We start from the raw sequence: 25234 nt of genomic DNA, 5'->3' as shown, positions 1-25234 counted from the left end.
GCTCCGCTGGCACCTTCGCCCACCAAGGCAGCACATGCTACACGCTGGTCCCAAATGCTCGCCTCTGCGCCATCCCTGTGACAGAGCCCCAGTCGTGGTGGCAAGTCTGCAGAGACGACCTCCACTCAGGGTGGGCTTTTCAGTGACCAGGAGAGGCCAGATTTTGAGTGTCTGGTGCAGTCTGCTAGAATGCCTAGATTGAGGCCACTGGATACACATCCTATTTGCACTGATGAACGTTATTTCCCTGATTTCTTCTATTACACACTCCACACCCTCTACTTCCATTGCTCTGAATTCTGATGTGTCCCTACGTGAAGGCAGACGCCCGTGCGTTTTGCTCAGCATTTGCCCTCAAGCCATCAGTTTTTGTTACACAGCTTAATTCAATAAAACTCTTGACTGGAGTACCTGTCTTGTTGGGTATAAGTGCTGCACCCATTGTCCCTGGAGTATTTTATGACGTTGTTCATCAGCTGTAAACCAAACTTAATTCCATCTCTTCAAACGTGTGTATTCATAATAGCAAACTGACACTGCCAGGCACTGATCTAGGGGCTTCACAGATATTATCACCTCAAACCTCACAGCCACCCCGTGCCGGAGGTCCTGTTGATGGACTGCCTTACAGGTGAGAACGGAGGCACAGGGAGGCTGAGGGGCTTGCAAAGGGTCCAGACTGGTGAGCAGTGGGGCCGGGCTCCCCAGTGCTCGTCCCCCTGGGTGGCTACCACAGGGCCTCCCCTGCCAGTCACTGTGAGGACGAGTCCCTGGTGACCCTGAGTCTGGGGGACAGAGCCACCAGCGCTCACGGTTGAGTCCATCCAACGGAACTTCTTCCCTGGTCAGGGACAAACGGCTGCTTTTTCAGGTCGTGGTGCAGATGAGGTAATGGGTGCATTTAGGGGCCGGGCCATGTGCAGATGAGGATGTTCCAACACCAGTCCCTTGGTGCCGAGCAAGTAAAATTGCGTTTCCACCGGCCAAATACACTCATGGTACAACTCCGCAGACTCGGCAAAGCTGCTGATACTTTTCACAACTTCCTAGGCTTCCTCTCAACACCGAGGCTCTTCAGAGAATTTGCAAAAAAAAAATACTTGATTTTGAAAAATTAAGAGAACATAAGCGATGATAGCTAACACCATGCCTGACTTCTAAATTCATTTAAATCCTCTATAATGTGGGTACTATTATTATTCCCATTTTAAAAAGAAGGCAACTGAGGTACAGAGGTTAACCTGTCCAAAGTCTCAGAACGTGTACAGTGAGATTTTGGAACCCGAGCAAAGGTTTTAACCAGGTGCCAGCCTGTCTCTGTAGTCTCCTGGGACACAGCCACACCCGTTTGTTGAGTATTGTCTAAAAAAGCAGCTAAGTAGTTGTGATGAAGATCCTAGGGGCAAAGCCTAAAATATTTACCACCCAGTCCTTTACAGAAGTTTGCTGACCCCTGCTCTTAACCATTCAACATCACTTTCTTTCACGATGTACCTTAAGACCACAGGATTGCTGTCAGGTTGTAACTCAAAACTTACGCTCTGTACCTATTTATTACAAAACCTCTAAGAGAAGCAGGGGAACTAATTTTTAATCTATAGCAAATGGCACCGGACTTGATTTCCATTACAATCTGAATGCTAGTTAAAAGGACAGACATGTATAAGATCAAGAACCATACAAGGAATCACCGACACACATTTCAGAATTATATTCTGCTACTCTAACTGGAATTTGAAAAAAACCATTTTTTTGTGGAGTTTTACATAAGAACTTATCACACTGCTTTGGGGTTCATTTCTTAGAAATGAATAACTGAGCTATAATTTATCTTCAAAGTGTTTGCGTTCATCCACTCAAATATACAACATACATAGAAATATAATATGCCCAAGTATTGTCTAGCAACTGACTGTCAGGATTCCAGATTGTGTGAGGAAAAAAAAAGTGGGGGGAGAGTCAGTCCAGGATGGTTTTAGAGTTAACCGCCCACCTCCCCGTCACCTGGTCAGAAGTTCAAGTGTTGGAAGTAATAATCCAAGCCCACTCCTTGCAGGTAATTCACTTTCTTCTAAACCTTCATACTTCTGGGACTAAGAAGATGAAAGATGGCAGATTTTGGCTATCACTCCTTTGAGGCAGAGAGATGAGAGGTACAAAGTGATTTCCATGGTACAAGCCCAGAGCCAGACTGTTTGATGCAATACTCGTCGGCAGAATGATGCGGTACTAAGTAAATCATTTAGCTAGCTCTTTAGCTAGCTATTATGGGACCAGGTACATGGAAAATATTTATTTGCTTATGCATTTACTGATGGTTTTGTTAGTCAAACTACAGCTACAGAGTTACGATAAAGTTGCCTCTCATTACAGAAATGTCAAACTAGCTTTAAGACAATTTTGCTTTTCTTTAGACTTAGCGTTAAAAAAATATTCCAAATGAGTTATGCTAAAAACTTCTGACACTTGTGCACATAACGTAACCCTCTATGTCACAACATATCCAGAAAATGTAAGGGCCACACACATTTTTTTCCTCCAGAAATAGCTCGGATTCATAAATATATAATTACTGGCTGACATGCAAGGCCACTAAATTTGGTACAAAAGGAAAAAAACATGAATTTTCATCTCGTATAGACAAAATGAGGTATATCGCCCCAGATAATCCCAAAGAATTGTTAGTTCGTGTTACAATCAGTTATGAGTTTCAGGATCATGTCACATCAAGTCTTTAAAACTGACCTTCCCTGATTAACTTGATTCAACTCCAATGACTTGTTTTCCTACTTCTATCCAGAAGGATGTAGTCAGTCTGCAATTGATTCTTTCAGGGACCTTAGACCCCTCTGATGGGTACATCTTCTGACTTTCCCCACTAATGTTTGAACTTGAAGCTACGAGGTTCTTTGCCATATGCCGTAAGTGCTTAGGACAGTGCCCTGCAAACACTAGACTCTCCGAAAACCATGCACCCATCTTCTGACCATACTTCCATCTCAACTTAGGTGAGCACACCACATTTTTAACATTTTAAGTAGTGTAATAAATTTTAAAAAAGCAAACCTGAATTGCTCCAGTTGTTTGGCATCACTACACGAATGGGATTTCCAAACAGCATTCTATCTCAGGAAGTACAGAGGGGTCGAACTACCACATTTTTACTCCGACAGGAAGACAGAATATAAAGCAGGTTCAAATTTCCCCACACACGTTGAGCGTCACACAGGTACCCACTGAAAGCAATGATCTTACTAGAGCACTCACTCAACATGGTGTTTGTCCTGCGAGATACCAAAGCTTCTGGGCCGGAAACAAAATATATGTGAGGGGTATTTGCCCCCAACCAAACCATCTTAATATAATTTATTCTACTTTCCATTCCATTTCAGATTTAGTTTTTTTTTTTTTCTTTTTTCTTTGCGGTATGCGGGCCTCTCACTGTTGTGGCCTCTCCCGTTGCGGAGCACAGGCTCCAGACGCGCAGGCTCAGTGGCCATGGCTCACGGGCGCAGCCGCTCCGCGGCATGTGGGTTCTTCCCGGACCGGGCCACGAACCCGCGTCCCCTGCATCGGCAGGCGGACTCTCAACCACTGCGCCACCAGGGAAGCCCTAGTTTTAATAAAGTAATGCAAATCATTTAAAGAAAAAACCTTTAATTTTAAATTCTGATCTAGGCATAAAATTCATTTTTGTATCACGGTTAAATTCAGTACAAACTATAAAAATGTTAACACTGGAGTTTCAACAGAAATCTAATAAGACCTCTTAGAAAAATTATTTAAAGAAACAACAGCAAGTCATTTACTGCTATGAGGTTAATACATAAAGAAAAACACATTCACACATTTTACTGAATTTATCAGTAAATAATTTTAGCCATAATACTTATCATAAAATTAAAAGTTGCATGTGGCTCCACAGCAATTACAATTTGCAATAAAAATACTAAGCCAAGTCTTTTTTTCTAACAGGAACAGTGCTAGCTTTAAAACGACTGGTCTGCACACCAATTGTGAACAGAGTGGGTGTATCATAACTTAGTTTAAATTAAAGTGGAAGATGGTAAAAACTAGATGCTTTTAACTTTGAATTGCACGAGGAAAATATCAGGGGGAAACAAAATTCAGAGCCATCCTTATTCCTTTAAAAAATACTAGATTATTCTTATATTAAAAACATTAAATGAATCAAAGCCAGACAGTACTAAATTTTTACACAAACTTCTTTCGTATTTCAACGTTGTTTATTGAGGAGTGAATGAGACTACTGCCAGACATGCCAACGACACTTCACATTCAAGGGCTGGAAGCTGAAAAGCTTTCCAAACTGAGTCACTGCATAAGCCTTTTGGGGAAAAGAATCGAAAGTGACATAAAATAACATCTTCATGCTTGTTGTTTTTGTCTTCAGCTTTTTTTCAATTTTTGGATCTACTAGTTTGCTGGGTAAAAGGCTTCTTTCTACCGTACAGAAAGACTCACACTCCAATTAATAGAATTAACACTAGGTGTACAGCAACTTGTTTTAACACACATCTAATGTTGAGGAACTGATCTTAAAGCTGTTTTGTCTTACATCTCCTTATATCTAGTGAGAAAATTTAATTTCCCTTTCACCTTCACACGGGTGGGTTATACCAATAGAAAAATACTCTTCAGTGCTACTGCAGGGCTCATGGGACTTCCTCAGTGGTGTGGGAGAAATCCACTTAAACACCATCCTGAAACCCAGGGCTTCTCTCCCTGCTGTTGTGGCTTTGCAGAAGAATGGCCTACACACAACTCTACCGTTCTCTTTTGCTCAAAAACAAAACAAAGAAACCTAAACAAAAGGGTAAACGTTTATTTGGAGTTAGTTTTCTGGTGGTGATATTAAGGCCCTTCAGGCAGAGTTCAGGAGCTCCTGTATGGCTGCCTGCTGCTCGGGACTGAGCTGTGCTATGCATTCAGTCCACAGTCCTCCAGAAGTCTAGGGAAAGAACATTGTCACACATTTAGATTCGGCGAAAATGGTCACTGGGAAGTATCTTAATAATCATCATTAGGTAGACTGAAATAATGCCAAAATACCTTCTTTCCAGTAGATTAGCTTGATGAACATCATTGTAAAAGCAAGAAATCTTTTCATTTCTATAAAGTTTATTTCATTTACAGTAATTTTTCTCATTTTTGCATTGATAAAGCTACACTTTAGGTGACACGTTCAAGTAATCTATACACATGAATTTAGGTAGGAAAAGTCATTGGTAGCTGACAGTTTTATTACTATTAAAATCTCATGTTTTTTTCTTCACAGATATGCAGAAAAACTACACAATGAGTATGTGCTAGTCTCAGATTTAAGATACAGGTTTTAGTTTTAATAAATAATGAGAATATATGGGTAGATTATAGTAAGTATAATCCATTTGAGGCTTGATGACAAGAGAATATAAAAATGAAATTTCCTTAGCTAGTTGGATTTCTATTTCCTTCCTCTAATAGAGAAGAATATGAAAAAAAAGCCAAAACCAAGTAATTTTTTAGTTCTTCTTCCCCAGTTTAACCAAACCAGCTTACCTGTACTTGGCGAACTACATTAGCCAGACGTTTGGCACAGGGATCTTCATGTTTAATTGCCTCATGCATTTCTCCTTCTGCAATTATACTGAATATTTTGGGCAGATTGGTATTGTTAGGGCCAAGAACGATTGGGTGATTACTGAAAAAAGAAAGAGAAGACAACCACTGTAAATGAAAATTATAATAGGAAATCACTGAAGCACTCATACTTTTCTACACCTTTCCCCCAACACTGAATTTTGTTATTATGTCTTTATACAATGATTATGTACTCACTAAAATCAACTGCCTTTTAGATTCAGTAGGAGGAAAACCAGCTAATTTTACTTATTAGCTTTTCAGTTTCTTCCCATGTAAATTTTATATATATATGTTAAAAAAAACCCAAGATATTACTAAGAACAGTTCCTTAACACAAATTTTATTTAGACACTGCAAAATGGTTTCTAAAATAAATCTGAAGTTCAAAAAGATAATACAGGCATTCTAAATGTAAGCCGGGAAATAAGCTCCAGTCAAGTTTAATGGAAAGAAACCTAACAGTGAATCTAATTAGAATCCCAGCGTTTTTCATTAAGAAAATTCCAGAGTAGTCATCTCCAAGGGAGGTGATTAAACAGCGTGATGGAGAAGTGGCCACTGCAGAGGCAGGCGCAGGTAGGGGTCTCCAGGATGGCTGCTACATTCCTTAATGATGATGTCCTCCCTGTGAAGACTCTCAGTATTTGTGTGAATGAGAACTTAAACAGGCATGAGGGAATATAGCCATTGGCCTGTTTCTACAAACTCTAGGAGATGAGTGGTTGTAGCCTTTGGATTTATTTATGAACTAAAAGGAGTAATTAATAGTGCCAGAGCCCAGATCCAGTACCTAGGGGAACTTGGACTTAGAAAAACAGACCACCAATGAACACGCCTTTGATTTGATAGCTTCTATAACCTCCAAGGTTGCTGCAATTCTTAGCTATACTCACAGGCATAAAATAATACTATTAACGACAGAGGTCTGGGGCCAGATCCTGACTGCCCGTCTGGTATATTTCCCTTGTACCACTGATTTTTTAATCCAAAGAAAAACACTAGTATTTCAGAGGGTCAAAAAATAGTACTAACAATGTTCTTTGATCCCATTCTACTAATGAATGGTATGTCAATTATACCTCAATAAAGCTAGTGAGTGAATGGATGAATGAATGAGTGGGGTGGGAGACAGAACAGAACCTTCCTTGAACATCACATTCTATAATGATCTGTTGAACTGAGTTCCATAAAGAATAACTCAAAATTAGATGTGCTTATACGGCACTCTTAACTGTGATACGGCTTCTTAACCTGATTTATAAAGACAGCATTATTATAACCTATACACCTGGAAGCTGTGCACAGGAAGCACTGTGTTACGTGAAGGGAAGGAAATAAGGCCTACCTGTCCCATTTCTTACCTTTCAATCAGGTCGCAAAGATAATTGAAAGTCTGAACAGCTTCTTCTTTATCCTCATGTAGTGGAAGCCAAGACAGCCAATGTGGGAGGACTTCTTCAACGTTCACACAATCAGGCTTGAACTTCATAATTTTCCCTACTGCCGAGATGCAGTTCTCTGTAGCATTGATATTTTCTTTGGTCTTAGAATCAGCAGACTGAATAACTCTTACCAGCAGTGGAAGTGCTTCTAAAATAAGCATTTGAAAAAAATCATTTAAAGTCTCACATTTTCATGCAAATGCTCATAAATATTTCTTATCTCCGGTCCAGGTATGAATTATAGTGAGGCAATGTTCAAGTGCAAGAAATGTTTGTTTTTGTGACTACAGAACCAGACATGGGGAAAGGGGGGTTGCCCCGGCGTGCTCAGGAGCACCTGCACCCCACTAATCTGTAGGCCCAGGAGGTTAGCAGCCTCCGGATTCACACTCCTGATCACCTCGGTGTACCGCAGCTTCTGAAAGCCGCCCAGCTATATTCCCGTGCTGAACTTACAGGGACGCCAACATGTTTTAAAAGTATGCCCTCCAAGCCCCAAGTGGACTGTACCCTGGGACTGAGGTGAGGAGGCTGTGGCCCCACTCAGATTTCACTTCCATTTCTACGAACATGAGGGCGGTAAACTCCTAAGTGCTACAGTAAGGTGTTTGAAAAAGGAAAAGAGAATGAAGCAGTGTATGTTTGCCGGGGCGGGCGGTGTGCGGGGGTGGGGGGAAGCAAGGCAGGGATAACAGGGATGCCTGGGATGAGATGCACATAACGTAACAAAAAAAAGTACCTGTACAAAAAGGACGATAGTTGTCTCCGCCGTACTGTGCCATGACTCCCAGGCCATACGCAGCTGCTTGCCTGACTTCTGGGCTGCTGTCACATGTGTATTGGAGCATTGGCCTTATGAAATATTCTGCATATTTAAATGAGGCTGGACTACAGTGTTCTATGACATCATCAAAGATGCACAAGCCCCACTGTCTATCTGGCCACGGTCTATGTAGACACTACAAAAGAGATACTCCTTTAAGCTTTGACTATTCAGATGAATGTGGTGCTGGAGTTTTTACGGCCAGCCACTTTGACAGACATTACTGTGGCAAATGTTGTCTGACATATTGTTTCAACAAACCAGAAGTCACTGTGTATTAGTTAATAAAAGACATGAACTAATGGAACAACAACAAAAAGAGATCGTAAAGAAACACTTATTCACTATAGGCTGTCCTCTTACATGGATATTCCTGATATAGGTAATGAAAAAGAACACAGTAACAATCAGTTCTTGTGAATAACAACCCTCAAACTACTACACAGATTTAATAAAGTATAGGTTTAAAAGACTTGGGTGATTTGTTATAGAATTCCACAATCTGACATTACCAAGTACCAGGAAGAACTGACAGCAGCAGCTATGTATATACATTTACTTTACAAAAAAGATAATGGCAATGCTATATTTAAAAAACACAATAGTAAAAGCTGCAAAGATTTAACTTTACAGTACTGATTCAAAAGGATGTCATATGGGCCTAAATCATTTACAAAAAAGATACTGCAGTACTAAATATCATAAAACACAAAACTGAAATCCAAAAAACCCCATAAATATCTGATGACTGCTTATAATTTATAATACATTTTTAAAATTGAATATATAAGGCTATCATCCAGAATCTGATTGCTGGTGGTACACAGTAGGGATCAAAACGGAATTTTCTAGTGTCTACTGAAAAACAAAAACAAAAACCTGCAACCATTTTTTTTCCATTTGTTAATTCAGCAGGGTATAGATAATCTGAAATAAAAAAAAATCAGTTCTATGCCTTCAGACTGTATTATAAATTAGTTGAACTACGGAAAACCTAATTAGTAAACTTCAAGCATATACTGAAGGAGAAAATATCCAGGGCAATGCAATAAACTTGGTAAATTAAAGAGGTACAGTGGAAACCATGATTTCTATGATCCATTCTGACTTGAAAGTGTTAAGTTTTCAAATGCTGTAAGGAAAGATTTCCAGGTCAACTATCTAAAATAATTGTCAAAAAGAGGTAATACTTACAATTAGGTTGACAATTAACGGAAGCAGCTGTTCAAACCATGGTAACACTTTTTCCTTGTAGCTACTGAATATTGAGTGTAAAATGTCTGACACTTTGGTCAGAATATAAACATCATTATCATCCTAAAAAAAACAAACACATACATACCCATATGTATTTAAAAAGTATCCCTACTATTATTAACAGTAACATTTATTATACAAAACATAAGAAAAGTACAAAATTAAATTTCTCTTCACTTTCTTAAGGGCATAGCAAGAGTCCAGAGACTGAGGTCACCCCAGTGATGTCTCTTGTCTGGCTATGGAAAGAAAGGAAGGAGTGTGGTAAGTATTGCACTTATTGCAAATACTTTTCTTGGAATATATTCAAAATATACAGTTGAAAAATTAACCCAAATCTCAAAGATCTGAAACAAAAGTGATTTTACTTTACTGTTTTTTTGTTTTCTGCAAGAATGTTTCTGGTTTGGGAGCAGGATGGTGGGGAGATGTGGGGTGAGTTATTTACGTGCCTGGGAACAATGTGTGTGTCAGCGTGTGAGCACCCTGCAGAGGACTGGGATGGCCGGCACATGTCAGCACCGGCCCACCAGATGGCCACATGCCACGTGACAGACCCTAAACACACAGCTGAAATATGTTTGATGGCATCAAGCGGTTTGATGGTGAGAGAACTGACTAACAATGTGAAGAATTGTGTCAACCACTGCATGCATATTATTTATGGGGAAATTTGCACAATTCTGTGGTCCAGTGGAAAGACAGCTGGCGTTATACAAAGATCTGGCCTTAAGCATGAGACTGTCGACAGTGCGGCTGTAGGCAGTCATTCAACATCTGAGTTTGAGTTCACTCATCTTTAAATGGTGAAAGCACCACCAAATACACAAGATCGTAGTGAGAGCAGAAGAAAATACGAGGTGAGCTCCAAGGTGCTTTCATATGTGATGCCATTGCAACAAAATACACACAAAGCATCCAAAACACAAATCAGCTAATTTCAAGTGACTTATTCTCTAAATTAATCAATGAAATACATGTCAGATTTTTCTACTAAAGATTAATAAGAAGTACATCTTATGAGAAGTCAGATGAATCAGAAACTTAAGCATTATCCTCCAGATGCAAATGGTCGTGTAAATTAAGTTCTAAATGGAATAATTTACCTCATCTTGTAGTGATTCTTCCACCTGTTCATCATAGTCTTCATCTTGTCTTTTAACTAAAACACACCCAAATAAATGTCTTTAAATGGTCGCCAAAATGGTCAAGGATTACATTCAGAAATAAAAGCATGGAAAACTTACCTTGCCGCAATTCTTGATTTTTAAAATGTTCTTCAAGTTTAGCTTTCAATATACCTCCCAACTCTTCAAAGTGTTCATTATTAAGGCATCCATCTCCCATGACTTCAATGCACTAAAACGAGGTTGAGGAAAGAAAGCAACTCATAAGATTTAAGTGTTTTTGGAGTCAAAAGTTAAACTCCATTAAGAATCAGAGGGAGGGACTTCCCTGGTGGCACAGTGGTTAAGAATCCACCTGCCAATACAGGTGACCGGGTTCGAGCCCTGGTCCGGGAAGATCCCACAAGCCGCGGAGCAACTGAGCCCGTGCGCCACAACTACTGAGCCTGCGCTCTAGAACCCGCGAGCCACAGCTACTGAAGCCCGTGCACCTAGAGCACGTGCTCCACAACAAGAGAAGCCACTGCAATGAGAAGCAGCAACAATGACCCAACGCAGCCCCCCCCAAAAAAAAAAATCAGATGGAGGTGTGAGAAAAATTAACATAACTCAGTACCCTGGAAGATTAATGATTAAATGAGTAAATCCACTTGGTTTGTATTTGCTACGATGCCAGTATTTTAAAGAGAAGAATTTAAAAAATATTTTTCCTTTAAACATGTCCTGAGCACGTCTTAAGTGCCAGGAATTACGGTGGATGCTGCGGATTCAAAGATGGAAAAGACCAGCTTCTAAGGAGCTCAGTTACTACATGCATACTCTGTACAAAGATGGCGCTGGAGAAAGGCTATTATAGGCGGAGGGAATGATACAGGCAAAGACATGGAAGCATGCGGTCTTTGGAAAAATAAAAGAAAATCTGAACTTCAGGAGCGTAAATGGGGACAAATAAAGAATTTTTAAACCAAACTGTGGAGCAAGCTATGGAGCTGTGAGCAATGGAGATGACCAAGAATATGGGAAGGGGAGTGACTCAAAGAGCAAGTCAATGCTTGAGGAAAGGCGAATGAACTATGAGCAAAAGAAGGAATGGCTTCTGGAATAGACCAAGTGAGGCTCTTTCAATAGCAAAAAGAAGAGATACGGCAAAAAACAGAAGGGAATTTAGGGGAGAGAAAACAGGACAGAAACTAGACATGACTTGGATGATGACAGCCAAGTTTCTGTAGTTGGATTACCAGGTAATGATGATGGAAACTAATGAAGACCAAAATACAAGAAGAGCTACTCTTGAAAAGAAAGAAAAACAAAAAGAGTGAAAGCACCAAAATATTAAACATTTTTGACAGAAAAAGAAAAATTTCTGTTACAGCATAAAAATAAATCCCCCCATTTTTTTAGCAAGACTAATAAATGGACACACAATCTTATACATATTTTTGAAGAGAAAAATATTTACCTTTGCAAAAGAGTGCATTATTTCTGAGAGGACATCTGAATCTGGTTCTGTGCCAATGGCCTTGATTAGAGCATCACACATAAAATGCCACATCTGTGTGAGATACTCAGGACCACGAACTCTTGCACATTCCAGGAGAAGAGGCATGGATTCTGCTGCTGCCACTCGAACACGTTTTATTGTTAAGGAAACGTACTCACTATCCTCAGATTACATTTAGTGTAATCACTATCCTCAAGATTGTGGAGTGCTAGGCAACTTCTGTTTATCTAAGACTGCTCTCCAAGAGCTTGTGTTAAACATAACCTGCGTATAAAAACAGAAGTCTCCCTGTCCCCAAGACATACCTCCTGTCTTTTCTGTCACCTACAATATAAAAGGAATGAAGGCTCAAATGTAACCCCTAAACATAAAAATGACTGAGGAAGGACCTGGGACTCTCACAGTATGTCTCAGAATGTACCTATCCACAAATTTGAGGTAATGCATGCTTCTAACAAATGCAACCGAAGCAATGACTTTACTAAAGAAAACTACTGAGGATCTGTTCCTGAATCAGCCTCTTCAGTTTTCGATAAAGATGAGTTGCCTCTCCCTATCTAACATCATTTCTAAAATAAGGTCTTGAGACTTCTTCTCAAAAATAATTCTGGTCTGTCTTCAGGCATTATGGGAAGTCTGCTGGGCAAAAGCCATATTCTGTAAAGGATGCCGCTGCAGGATACTGCATGAAGAACTACAACAAAGTGGCTCTGGAGTCAGGCAGTTTTGGGTCCAGGCTCTACCATTCCATTGGGCTGTCATTTTTTTTAACTCATTTACGAAAGTGTGTGTATGCGCACACGAAATGGCATAAAAACCTACCTATACATATTAATTACAACTACCATTATATTGAGGAGGAAAACTGTTTCACACAGATTTACCAAGAGACATTTCTCTCCAGAGGTATTATCCACATTTGAAATGAGCTATATAGAAAGTTAAGTACTATAAGTTGGTCTCTAACTTGTTAAAAGGTCTTGCTTAACATCACCAAAAGATATTTGGGAAAAGCAGCAATTATACACAACCATAAACATTTGCTAATAAAACAACAATCCTTAAAGCTCTTCAGTGCTCCACAGAGAACTGTCAACTAGAGGATAGTTGACATTTTCTTTTTCATGTTTTCGGCACAAATGAAACAAAGGCACTTGCAAAGAACCGAGTTTATAACCTGAAACCACTGTCAGTGCAAACAGAATACTGGTGATGTACGCTTACTTCGGTTAGCACAAAGTCTAATACTTCAACAGCCTACAATTTAAGTAAAGCTAGAAATGTTTTCTGTTCAAAAATTATAGGATATCATCATGGAAATAAAATTTCAGTAGAGGGACCATGAGTTTCACAACCTGTTCCGTGTACTCCACAAAGCCTTCTTTTAATTCCTTAGCATAGCAAACCTGAAACCAAAGTATTTGAAGAGAAAACAAGACCCATGTTAATTTTGATGTATTAATATTTATTAACAAACTGCAAAACCATGAGGACCACAGAATGTTATATCCTAACTAGAGCTAACTACATTTAGAGCTGTCTGCAGGACTGTGAAATTAGTCTTTTAACAAAGGGAATTGTAAAATGGGAAAGGACCATGAAACGACTGTAGTATATATATTGTCATTCGAAGGGGGGAATACTTCATATTCTTATTTTGTAGGGGGGAGAATTTAGCAAAAGTTTCAGCACTCTGAAAATACTTCAAACAAAAGATGCCACTTAATTAAGGCAACCTAAAATTTAAAAAAAACCCCAAAAACCTGAAAATGTAATCACAGCACATCACTTCTATAAATCTGCAGCAAACAGGCTTATGCTATTCTGAATTTTAAAAAAATCACTTCAACAGATGAAACAAAAAATTGTTGTCTTAATATAATTGTTTCTTTATTCTCTTTCACTACATGAACAGAGTTGGTAATTTTGTAGAAGATGTTACATTTATATTTGTTCTCAAGTTGAGCGAAAATCCAAATTGTTTATAAATTATAGAATTAAGTACTGGTAAGAGTAAGTTCAAGAAATATATGTTTAAGTGAATTAGAAAACACAACACTAATACAAAATAAAATTTAAGCCATTAACTTTTATTTAGGCTTACTTAGCTGCTAGATTTGTAATATACCATAATCTCTTTTTAAAATACTTTTTTATTGAAGTTTAGTTGATTTACAATGTTGTTACCAAAATCTCTTAATTCTATTTGTAAAAAAACAAAAACAAAAAACTCTCACTGTCTACAACACATGCTCATGAAGGTTTAAAAAAGGAAACTCAAAGAGAATATACATAGACCCCATAATACCACAAGAAATAATCACCATAAACATTTTGATTTTCCTACCATGTCTATTTTTTTTAAACACAATGAAATCATACCAACTTTATCTTTAATACTGTGAGCAGATTTCTGTTCATTCAAAAATATTCCTTAGCCACTTACTATACACTAAACACAAAACAGGCAAAAATCCTTCCCCCTCAGGTAGCTTTGTAATGGCTATGTAATACTCCAGGGCACGGTAATTACTGATCATCTTCCTAACAATAGTTATTTGGGCTATTCATTTTTGTTGTTGTTGTTATTAAAAACAGCACTGGTAATGAAAGGTTTTATCCACATTTCTTTAGGATGGAAATCCTTAAGTGGAAATGTTGGGTCTAAAGGTTTCTATATTTATTAAAGAATACATTCCTGGCCCTTCAAAATAACTTCTTCAGCATCCGTGAAAAGCACTCCTATGAAATATATATATATATAATATACATAAGTATATATATAATGAATTATATACATATACATTATATGTATTCATTATGAGAAGTTGTAAAACAAAGTTCAGTAAACATAATTACCAGCATCTGACAAGCAGTTGACTTTTCTTCCAGTCCTGCAGTTTTAATACCAAAACTTTGCTGATCTCCAAGGTTCACAAATTCCCAACCATCATCATCACTCATGTTCTCCATGTCTTGGGCTATTAACGAAGAAGCAAGAAAATTCATGTTAAAAATGGTAACAAAGAGAAATTCTACAACTGCCATGTCCGCATGCAGACACCTACTATCTAAAAGGGCCACTTCAGGCTTAATCGAAGCCGTCTTCAGTAGCGGTCCCATGACCACTGGAAGGTACTGCTGAAATTCCTTCCCAAGGATTTTGCACATTCTGGCCCATGCTGAGATCATGTAAGAGATCTGGGGAGAAAAATTTAAAATTAAATTAAAAGTGATTTTTAATAAAAAGTGGATAAATAAGACATAAAGAAAGCCCCTTCCTTCCCTGTTTCATGGAAATGATGTTTTTACATTCATGGCTCTTTAAGCAATAAGTGCATTTTCTAAGGTCACATACTTAAAATGTTCAGAAACCATGGAAAATCACTGTGAACTTCTACACTAGGATACAGACAACAGCTGAGGCAAAAGAGCCCAGGACCCTGTCTTATTTTTTCCTACTTTCAAGAAACTATATATTTCAAAATATATAGTTTTCTCTAACAGCATCTGAATCATTTGACAAAGCCCACTTAAACATATCAACCCCTAAGCACTAATTTTCTTGAAGGCAGGAACTTACCTTACTTTGTCTACTGACTAAAGTTCCATTCATTAAACACTAAATACCCCTTTCTCCTAGCTGTTTAAGTTTTCTGTGTAAGGGGTTGTCCACATTTAAGACACCTCTTCTACTACTACTGTGTTTACAAAGACTTAATCTACCTACAGAGAATCTGGTTCTAATTCATCCCCATGGCCCCAAAAGTGATTTTTACCCTCCAGCAACCATCTATATATTTGTCTATTTCACATGCCTGCATGTGCAAACGCACTCCCCACTCCTAATTTAAAAAACAAAACAAATTTTTAAGTGTTTGGAAAAAGCATTTTTAAATATGGAAAACAACTGCAGAGTGGCTGTGTAAAGTTAAAATTTAAGCCAACAATTACTGATTGAATGCTCATGGTGCAGTAGGCATTGTGACTCTCACGAAGATTGTGACAGACATTCACGATGTTCTTACTACAGGGTCCTCAGTACCCACCACTGAGACTGGTACCAGCCGTGAACTACGCGCAGAAGTTAGCCAGGCTGAGTGGAGAGGGTTCTTTCTAAGCTCAACGAGGGCTTGTTCACAGGCAGAGAAAAGAGCATGACATACTCTAAAACTACTGGGTTTCTGTATTTCTTTTGCTTTTGACAGGGGAGGGAAGTCATCTGGCATGCAAAGGGCCAGGAGACATCCACATGGTGATGTCTAGTGAGGGGCTGGACAAATGAACCCTGAATTCGGCGACAGACCTGAAGCCACAACCATATGAAGGAAAACCGGAGCTGTGCCTATGGATGACGCTGCTCAAGGAGAGTGAAGAGGTAAGAGAGCCTGGCATGACAGAACCCCAACGGAACCAAAAACTAGTCAGAAGAGGAGCAGCCTGGAATGGACCGAGGGAAAAATGGTGTGCCAAGTAGAAGGAAAATCAGTGAAGAATGTCTCTGAAACCACGGGTTGATATTATCACAAGAAACCTATTACTCGATTTCTTTTTTTAATACATTTAACCCTGAGCTATCGACCAAAAGGATGCAAGCGCATGTGAGGGCTGCTTTACCTGAGGGTCATCATCTTCCATATCACTGAAGTCTGTCTGCGTCTTCAATAATAGCTGCATCACATCTGATGCGTCTTGCATGAACTGGAAGGAAATATTTGGGGAAAAAAGACACTAATATTACTCATGTATATCACATCAGAAAGGCACTACTGCCACCCAATTTTTGTTTCTTATGTAATAATAAAACTTTCCCCCCAAATCTATTACATTTCCCACACGGGTTATAACCCCTCAGATAAAAGTATTATATTGAAATTTTTTCATCTACATTGCAATGGACTTAGTGCTTTTTCTAGAAAAATACGTTTTCCAGTGAAGGTCAAAATGAATTGCAGTATAAAGATAGTTCTAGTGGCATCAAGTTTTGGTCCATGGCTTATGTATTTCCAGCAGTAAAAAGATAATCCAAATCCAGAAAGACAATTTTGGGTTGCTCCACAGAACTATATGATTTTCATTTAACTCTCTGTGTAGTTCTGGCAATCTCCATTGTATAAACTGTTTCAAAAATAGTTTGAAAGCCAAAATGCAGAGAACAGAACATAAAAATGTTTTATTGGTTAGTTTCTCAGTGTCTCCCAGAGAACAGTTTATAAGATAATAAGGCTGGTTTTGGAGGAAATCAGAGAGAAAGGTTCTATATTGAAAGCTCTGAGAATCAGAACATGAGGGGCTGACGACAGAGGAGCTTCTTCTGAATTAGCTTTGACAGGTCTGAGACGTCAGCTAAGAAGAAAAACACACTGGCCCACCGTCCTTGCTAATTATTTTCTGAAGAACTACATGCATATAAATTTCTCTTGGGACACTCAATGCTTTTTGGATTAACAGAAAAGCAACTGGAATGTTCCCAAGCACATGTTCAAGTGGGCGAAACTAAACATATGGGTCTTGAATTCCACAAGCCTCCATAGAGACAGACTGTACCCATAAGAGAAGGTTTCAAGAGCATAACTGAGTTAAGAAACCTTAATATTAGCGATGAAAAAATGAAGGAAACAATTTATTTATATATAAAATTAAAGTAATATGAGAGTAAGATGATGGGAAAAAACAAGTATCCAGAAAACCATTTATCAGAAGGAAAAAACCCTCTGGTACCCTCAGTGCCTCCGTAGCCAAATTCAAACAAAAAATTCGACGTACTACAAATCACGTACTTTTTCCTTCCCAACAGCCAGACCAATGAGGCTGATGCATTCAATAGTTTTTCCTCTGAGAAGTCTGAGCTCCTTTTGAACTGCATTCTCAACAATGTGCTTCAGTGATGGCATAAATAAGTCATAGTAGGGGACAAATTTTTCTTCTGCAGTATCTGCAACTGATGCGATAGACGTCACAACTTGTTCCAAAACTAACTTGGTGCCTTTCTGAATCAACTAGAAGGAAGACACACAACAACCACACAAATGAGAACATGGAAGAAACACTCCCTGAAAGTTCCCGAGGGCTTTTCTGAAACCGCAAGCTGAGCCCACCCTCTGGCAGCCACACTGGAGACTGTAGGTCTTAAAGCAAATATAAGAACGGCGCTGAACTATTTGTATTTATGTGTGATGTTCTCTCCTTAACACAGTGCTCCTGGACTACTCCAGATGTTCCTCACGCCGCTCGTCAACCACAGCCGCTCTCGGCAGCGCTCTTTCTCCTTGTACCACAAGCCCCAACACACCTTTAAAAGGTCAGCTTACTCCCTTCTTCTGCATCTCAGCATCTGCTCTGTTTCATGTCATGACTGGCCTCTGATCTCCCTGCAATGTCCTTCTTCCTCGGCTCCTCTCTCTCTGCATTGCTCTTGCTCACATACTTTAACCTCCTCCCCAGCCCATCTTAGCAACTCCTTCCTTCAGTCTGTATCTCACATATTGGACCCATGAGGGGAGGGAGGATTATACAGAGGCACCCTTCACACTTCAGCCCTTTACCCAAATCTACTAGTAATGTCACATCTGATCCATCAGTTCCTGATTTAACTAACCTAACCGATCTGCCTTCAACTTGTCTACCTCTGTGTGTTTTCAGATACACACATGTTCCTGTATCATGTTCTTAGTTTGCTGTCATTGGACACTGAGCACGCATCCTTTGCTTTAAAGCCCCTTCTTTGCCTTCTGAGACATTATTTCCTCTCTTCCTCCCTGTTCTCCTTTAGACCAGTGCTAGGCACAGTGTGGTTTACCAACTGCTACCAGTTCATCATGAACTAAAGTATAGAAACTGAGTATTAATATAGCGATTTGACAGTAACTTTATGTCTGCTGAATATAATAGTTAAACGGCTTTTATTTTGCATGTCATTTTTATTCATTTCACTTTAGAGTAGAAATTTATTTTCATTATATTTGACAACAAACTGGGCTTCAATCTTTGCCTTTCTTACCTGAATCTTCTCTCTCTCATGATGCTACACTGACAACATTCACTTGTTTTTAGGTTGCCTCTTACTTAAACTGAAACTATAAACTGTCTTCTATTTGGATGGCCAGGCCTTATTTTAAGAATTCAACATATTTAAAACAAAAAGGATATTCTTTTTTACGTATTCTCTATTTCTCTCACCCAGGTTAGGAGAGTGGTCAACATTTTTTGCTTCTTTCTCTTTCACCTTTTAAAATTCAAAGTGGCAGAGAGAAACAGCTAATGCTTCCTGAGAAGCACCTTTCAGAATCACTTTTCCTTCCAATTTCCAATATTACCATCCAAACTCGCTGAACAATAATCGTATGATGGTCTTGCCTTAAATCTTCCCCATTTATGTTTATGCCTCATGTTGCAACTGTGCTAATTTCCTACAATCACGTTTTCATGGTTTCTTGCAGCAATTAATTTATGTAATTCCAAATTTACATAAATAATTTACAGAGTTCAAAAATAACTCTGGCTTGTTTTCCAGGCAATTCACATGTTGCTTTTACCTACCCTTTAGTCCATATCTTTCCCAAGTCTAATACCGAGCAGCCCATTCTCTGGTCAAGCCTGAATTATACTAAGTACAGCCTGGAATATCTTCCTAACTTTCTATTCTTTATGGCCATTCTGAAAAGTCCTTCTTTCTCCAGGTCTTACCTATCAAATTAAATTAATCTTTATAAATAGGGAGCTTAAAGATCTCGAAACTTACCTCTTGAAGTTTAAGGACCATGATGGAATGCAGATGTTTCACCAAATTATCTAAATATGGAATAAGTAGTGACTTGGGACAGTCTTCGGTGAAGTTAATGAGAGCGGCAGCGGCATGGGCCTGTACACGCTGATTGCCCTGGTCTTCCATGGTCTGCAGCAGAGCTGCAATCACCTGTGAAATGAAGTCACACACATAGACATTTTCAAATGCCATCCCTCTTCTTAGAGTTTGAGTGTCTGCAGACTCATTACTTACCTTCTCATGGAATTTCTTTTGGAAACCAGGTGCAAAATCTGTAGCCATCTGTCCCACGGCATTACAGGCTGCATACCTCACTCTGGGATGCTGGAATAGGTGCCTTTGTATTAGTAAAGGCAATAGGGTCCCATGTGAAACTAAGGCAATAATTATGAATCAAATATTTACTGGTACTTACAGGATCTTGAAGAAAAAGCAAAACAAAATTTACTATCTCATTTAGAATTCCTTCCATTTGCTGGTGGCATCCTTCCCCAATGGCAGATAAGGCCATTAATCCTGCATGCCGATACTTCCAGTCAGCTACAGAACAGAATTACACAGGAAGGAACAGCAATTAGACACTACAAACATGTCATTCTGGTAGTCAGAAGTATAAGGAAGTTCTCCTTATTTGGAAAAGAGTAACAAAATACTTTTATAAATGTTTATTAACCAGAAAAATAGAAAAAGTCCTGACTGGATTACTTCATTGTCACAGTGGTTATGTCACACAAGCATTTCTACTCTGAAACTTAAAAGGCAATATGGTGGGTAGAGGGAGGGATAAATTGGGAGATTGGGATTGACACTACTATATATGAAATAGATAACCAATGAGAACTTGCTGTATATGTATAGCACAGGGAACTCTGCTCAACACTCTGTAATGACCTATATGGCAAAAGAATCTAAGAAAAAGTAGATATATGTATATGTATAACTGATTCACTTTGCTGTACACCTGGAACTAACACAACATTGTAAATCAACTATACTCCAATAAAAAAAAAAATGCTCTCACCGTATTATAAAGGGGAGCAAATGTTCAGATGAAAAGAACAAAAACAAAAAACCCAAAACAAAAGCACCCTGGGATCCTCAGTGTAAGAGGATCCTGAGAATGAAAGTTTGAGAACTGCTGGTATAAGGGTTAACTAAGTTGCAGAAAAATCCTAAATTGGACATTAGATTTAATTTTTCCCTTTCCTTTGGGGAGCCCAAAACCCATGTAAAGATGAAGTCTGTTGTAACTCATTCCTCTGAAAAACTGCTAATTTTTCCTGTTAAACATTAAAACTTTATTATTATTATTTATGATAACATTATATATATGCTTTAACTGTATTTCAATTACTCAATATACCATTAAGCCAAATTTCTCAACTGAGGAATAATAATCCTAAGAAACCAATATCTGATACTAATCCTTGCATACTGGACACATTATTTTAAAGAGGAGTAAATAGACTTATTGCCATGATCATTTTGCAATGTATACAAATACTGAATCATTACGCTACACATCTGAAACCAATATAATGTTATGTCAGTTATAACTCAGTTAAAAAACACACAAGGGACTTCCCTGGTGGTGCAGTGGTTAAGACTGCATGCTTCCAATGCAGGGGGTCTGGGTTTGATCCCTGGTCAGGAAACTAGATCTCACGTGCATACCGCAACTATAAGAGTTCGCATGCCACAAATAAGGAGCCTGCCAGCCGCGACTAAGGAGCCAGCAAGCCGCAACTAAGACTCAGTGCAAACAAACAAATTAAATTAAATTTAAAAAACACACAAAAATAAATAGTAAAGAAATGTGCAGAGTTCCTAGAAGTATGTTCAGCAAATGTAATCGGATGGTACTGGGATTTGAAAATGGTTTTCCTCCTTTGAATTTTAAGATTAAAAAAAAATTGGGGGCTTCCCTCGTGGCGTAGTGGTTAAGAATCCGCCTGCCAAGACCTAAATGTAAGGCCAGACACCATCAAACTCTTAGAAGAAAACATAGGCAGAACACTCTATGACATAAATCACAGCAAGATCCTTTTTGACCCACCTCCTACAGAAATGGAAATAAAAACAAAAATAAACAAATAGGACCTAATGAAACTTCAAAGCTTTTGCACAGCGAAGGAAACCATAAACAAGACAAAAAGACAACCCTCAGAATGGGAGAAAATATTTGCAAATGAAGCAACTGATAAAGGATTAATCTCCAAAACATACAAGCAACTCATGCAGCTCAATATCAGAATAACAAACAACTCAATCAAAAAATGGGCAGAAGACCTAAATAGACATTTCTCCAAAGAAGACATACAGATTGCCAACAAACACATGAAAGAATGCTCAACATCATTAATCATTAGAGAAATGCAAATCAAAACTACAATGAGATATCATCTCACACCGGTCAGAATGGCCATTATCAAAAAACCTACAAACAATAAATGCTGGAGAGGGTGTGGAGAAAAGGGAACCCTCTTGCACTGTTGGTGGGAATGTCAATTGATATAGCCACTATGGAGAACAGTATGGAGGTTCCTTAAAAAACTAAAAATAGAACTACCATATGACCCAGCAATCCCACTACTGGGCATATACCCTGAGAAAACCATAATTCAAAAACAGTCATGTACCAAAATGTTCATTGCAGCTCTATTTACAATAGCCAGGACATGGAAGCAACCTAAGTGTCCATCAACAGATGAGTGGATAAAGAAGATGTGGCACATATATTCAATGGAATATTACTCAGCCATAAAAAGGAACGAAACTGAGTTACTTGTAGTGAGGTGGATGGACCTAGAGACGGTCATAGAGAGTGAAGTAAGTCAGAAAGAGAAAAACAAATACCATATGCTAACACATATATATGGAATCTAAAAAAAAAAGAAAATGGTCAGAAGAACCTAGGGGCAAGACGGGAATAAAGATGCAGACCTACTAGAGAATGGACTTGAGGATACGGGGAGGGGGAAGGGTAAGCTGGGACAAAGTGAGAGAGTGGCATGGACATATATACACTACCAAACATAAAATAGCTAGCTAGTGGGAAGCAGCCGCATATCACAGGGAGATCAGCTCGGTGCTTTGTGACCACCTAGAGGCATGGGATAGGGAGGGTGGGAGGGAGGGAGATGCGAGAGGGAAGAGATATGGGGACATATGTATATGTATAACTGATTCACTTTGTTATAAAGCAGAAACTGACACACCACTGTAAAGCAATTATACTCTAATAAAGATATTAAAAAGAAAAAAAAAAAAAGAATCTGCCTGCCAATGCAGGGGACACGGGTTCAAGGCCTGGTCCGGGAAGATTCCACATGTCATGGAGCAACTAAGCCCGTGCGCCATAACTACTGAGCCTGTGCTCTGGAGCCCGTGAGCCACAACTACTGAGCCCATGCACCTAGAGCCTGTGCTCTGCAACAAGAGAAGCCACGGCAATAAGAAGCCCACATACCGCAATGACGAGTAGCCCCCGCTCACCACAACTAGAGAAAGCCTGCGTGCAGCAACTAAGACCCAAATATAAATAAAATAAAGCCAAAAATAAATAAATAAAATAAATAAAAAAAATTGGTGTTTACTATTTAAAGAAAAAACAATAAAACTGTTTTTAAAATAAAGTGGGGTATATAGTAAGTTACTGGAAAATATGCATCGTTTTAAAGCCCTTTTCACATGAAGTATTAAATACACATTTGGATCCTAACTCCAAACGTGGGTGTAGGGCAAGCATCACTTTATTGTTTTTAATTTTTTAACAGACAAGGAAGGAAGCAAAGGTCCAGACGTGCTCAAAGCCATACATTTAACAGTAACAAATCTTTATTGAGAGTTCATTGCCATACATGGGAAGGCTTCTGCAGCCAACTAGTTATGCTGTAGCAGGAACTTAAATTCTTTAACTACAAATCACAAGCAGTTCCACAACATATTTGAAGAATGGCATTAAGCAGCGGTGAAACACTGATAGCTGGGTGACCGTGTGTAACCTTTCATGTCTCTGGGCTTTACTTTCTTCATCTTAAAAATGGAAAAGCTAGATTCTGTCTAGTAGCTTTAATAGGTTGAGCAACCTGTGATGTTGACTGTCTATCCGTTTGGGGAAAAAACCCTCAAAATTTAGGGAGTAAAAAAAGGAAAAACTATTACTCAAGACCCAGATGTAAAATCACATCATTAAAAAGGGATAACGGGGGCTTCCCTGGTGGCGCAGTGGTTGAGAGTCCACCTGCCGATGCAGGGGACACGAGTTCGTGCCCCGGTCCGGGAAGATCCCACATGCCACGGAGAGGCTAGGCCCGTGAGCCATGGCTGCTAAGCCTGCGTGTCCGGAGCCTGTGCTCCGCAACGGGAGAGGCCACAACAGTGAGAGGCCCGCGTACAGCAAAACAACAACAACAACAACAAAAAAAGGATAACGGTTTTGGACCATGCCTTCTTAGGATAAATAAGAATCTTACAGGATAAGGAGGACCTAGGTAAAGGCTAAGGGCTGGAGTTCTCAAAAATTCACTTTCATGTGAAGCTGGTATTCTGTGATTCCATTTCACTACTTTAAGATCCCAAATCAATGGTTTGACCCTCAAGTCTGTCTCTTGTAATACATGCTACAGATACACGTGTTCATACATGTAAGCCAGGATTTCTGTAGAAGAGTGTATGCAGTAGCACTATTTGTTATCAACAGAACTATTACAGTTTAATGGGGAATTGTGGAATGCTACGTGGCTGTTAAACGAAAGGGAAGCCATCGTGTGGTGATACGATACACTGGGGAGCGGAAGCATGGGATCTGTATGCTATATTCATGTTAAACACAACTGTACATGTGCATAAATGAGGTCAGAGACTCAAGTCTCAGAGGACTGTTAACAGTGGCCACCCCGAATCTAAGTTAAGGGACTTTCAGTTGTATCTGAATTTTTAAAAAACATCAAGCACATTAACTTTGTAATTAAAAGGACAAAAACAACAACTTTTGTTACTGATACAAATTACAGGTACAAGGCTAACAAATGACCAAATATTTGCTAGGAATATAAAAGGAGAAATACAGAAGTAGCTTCTCCTCTAGAAGTAGGTATTTTTTTAAAAAATAAAAGATATTAGATGAAGGAAGACTGTGAATCAAATACATGCATACTTCATAAACATCCAAATAATGGTGTTTTATTTAAATTCAAATTTAGATATTTCTGGCTAGGGAGTAAATCTGTCAATTTTCCTTAGAATTTTTAATTTTTTCCCATATACTGTAGCCCATTCTGGGGAAGGAGAATTGAATAATATTTGCAGTACTGAGGAAAAAATATTCTTTACTGTAAGACTGAGTGGTTCTAAAGATGACTGAATAGGATTTTATCAATATGAGAATTAGGTTAAACATAGAATATAAAAAGGCAAAGACTGACTTTTAGACACAGTCTAAGCATTTGTTAGAGTTTACGATTTGGAAAGCCACACTCCACTATTCTAGCATTTGAAAGAGATAACAGCTTACGATTCTGAAGCATCTGCATAATATGTTCCTTGATCATCGGCAGGACGAGCTTTCCACCAAGTCCACAAGCCATTCGGTCTAAAGCACTCTCACCAGCAACCGCATTGCTACACACAAACAAAATGATATAATCGTGACATAAGCAAAATACACAAGAA

The 25234-nt window shown here is 38.9% G+C and overlaps 1 protein-coding gene across 1 annotated transcript in view; it reads right to left on the bottom strand.

The window, feature by feature from the left end:
• Nucleotides 1-3719: 3719 nt before the first annotated feature.
• Nucleotides 3720-25234, bottom strand: part of IPO5 (importin 5) — a 40969-nt gene continuing 19454 nt past the window's right edge. The window contains exons 10-26 of the mRNA XM_082859716.1: nt 25077-25183; nt 19977-20101; nt 19796-19885; nt 19538-19711; nt 17577-17795; nt 16414-16497; nt 14865-14997; nt 14656-14777; nt 13106-13202; nt 11755-11927; nt 10416-10527; nt 10275-10330; nt 9106-9228; nt 7828-8047; nt 7008-7236; nt 5563-5704; nt 3720-4972 (exon numbers count right to left, since the gene is read on the bottom strand). Of these exons, the coding sequence (XP_082715842.1) occupies nt 4886-4972; nt 5563-5704; nt 7008-7236; nt 7828-8047; nt 9106-9228; nt 10275-10330; nt 10416-10527; nt 11755-11927; nt 13106-13202; nt 14656-14777; nt 14865-14997; nt 16414-16497; nt 17577-17795; nt 19538-19711; nt 19796-19885; nt 19977-20101; nt 25077-25183 (2293 nt within the window). The 3' untranslated portion in view covers nt 3720-4885. The remainder of the gene's footprint in view (nt 4973-5562; nt 5705-7007; nt 7237-7827; nt 8048-9105; nt 9229-10274; nt 10331-10415; nt 10528-11754; nt 11928-13105; nt 13203-14655; nt 14778-14864; nt 14998-16413; nt 16498-17576; nt 17796-19537; nt 19712-19795; nt 19886-19976; nt 20102-25076; nt 25184-25234) is intronic.

The sequence above is a fragment of the Leucopleurus acutus genome (assembly GCF_964270905.1).
Source record: "Leucopleurus acutus genome assembly, chromosome: 18".
NCBI classification, from domain to species: Eukaryota; Metazoa; Chordata; class Mammalia; order Artiodactyla; family Delphinidae; genus Leucopleurus; species Leucopleurus acutus.
The sequence above is the reverse complement of the archived record's forward strand: the minus strand, read 5'-3'. Positions and strand labels throughout refer to the sequence as shown.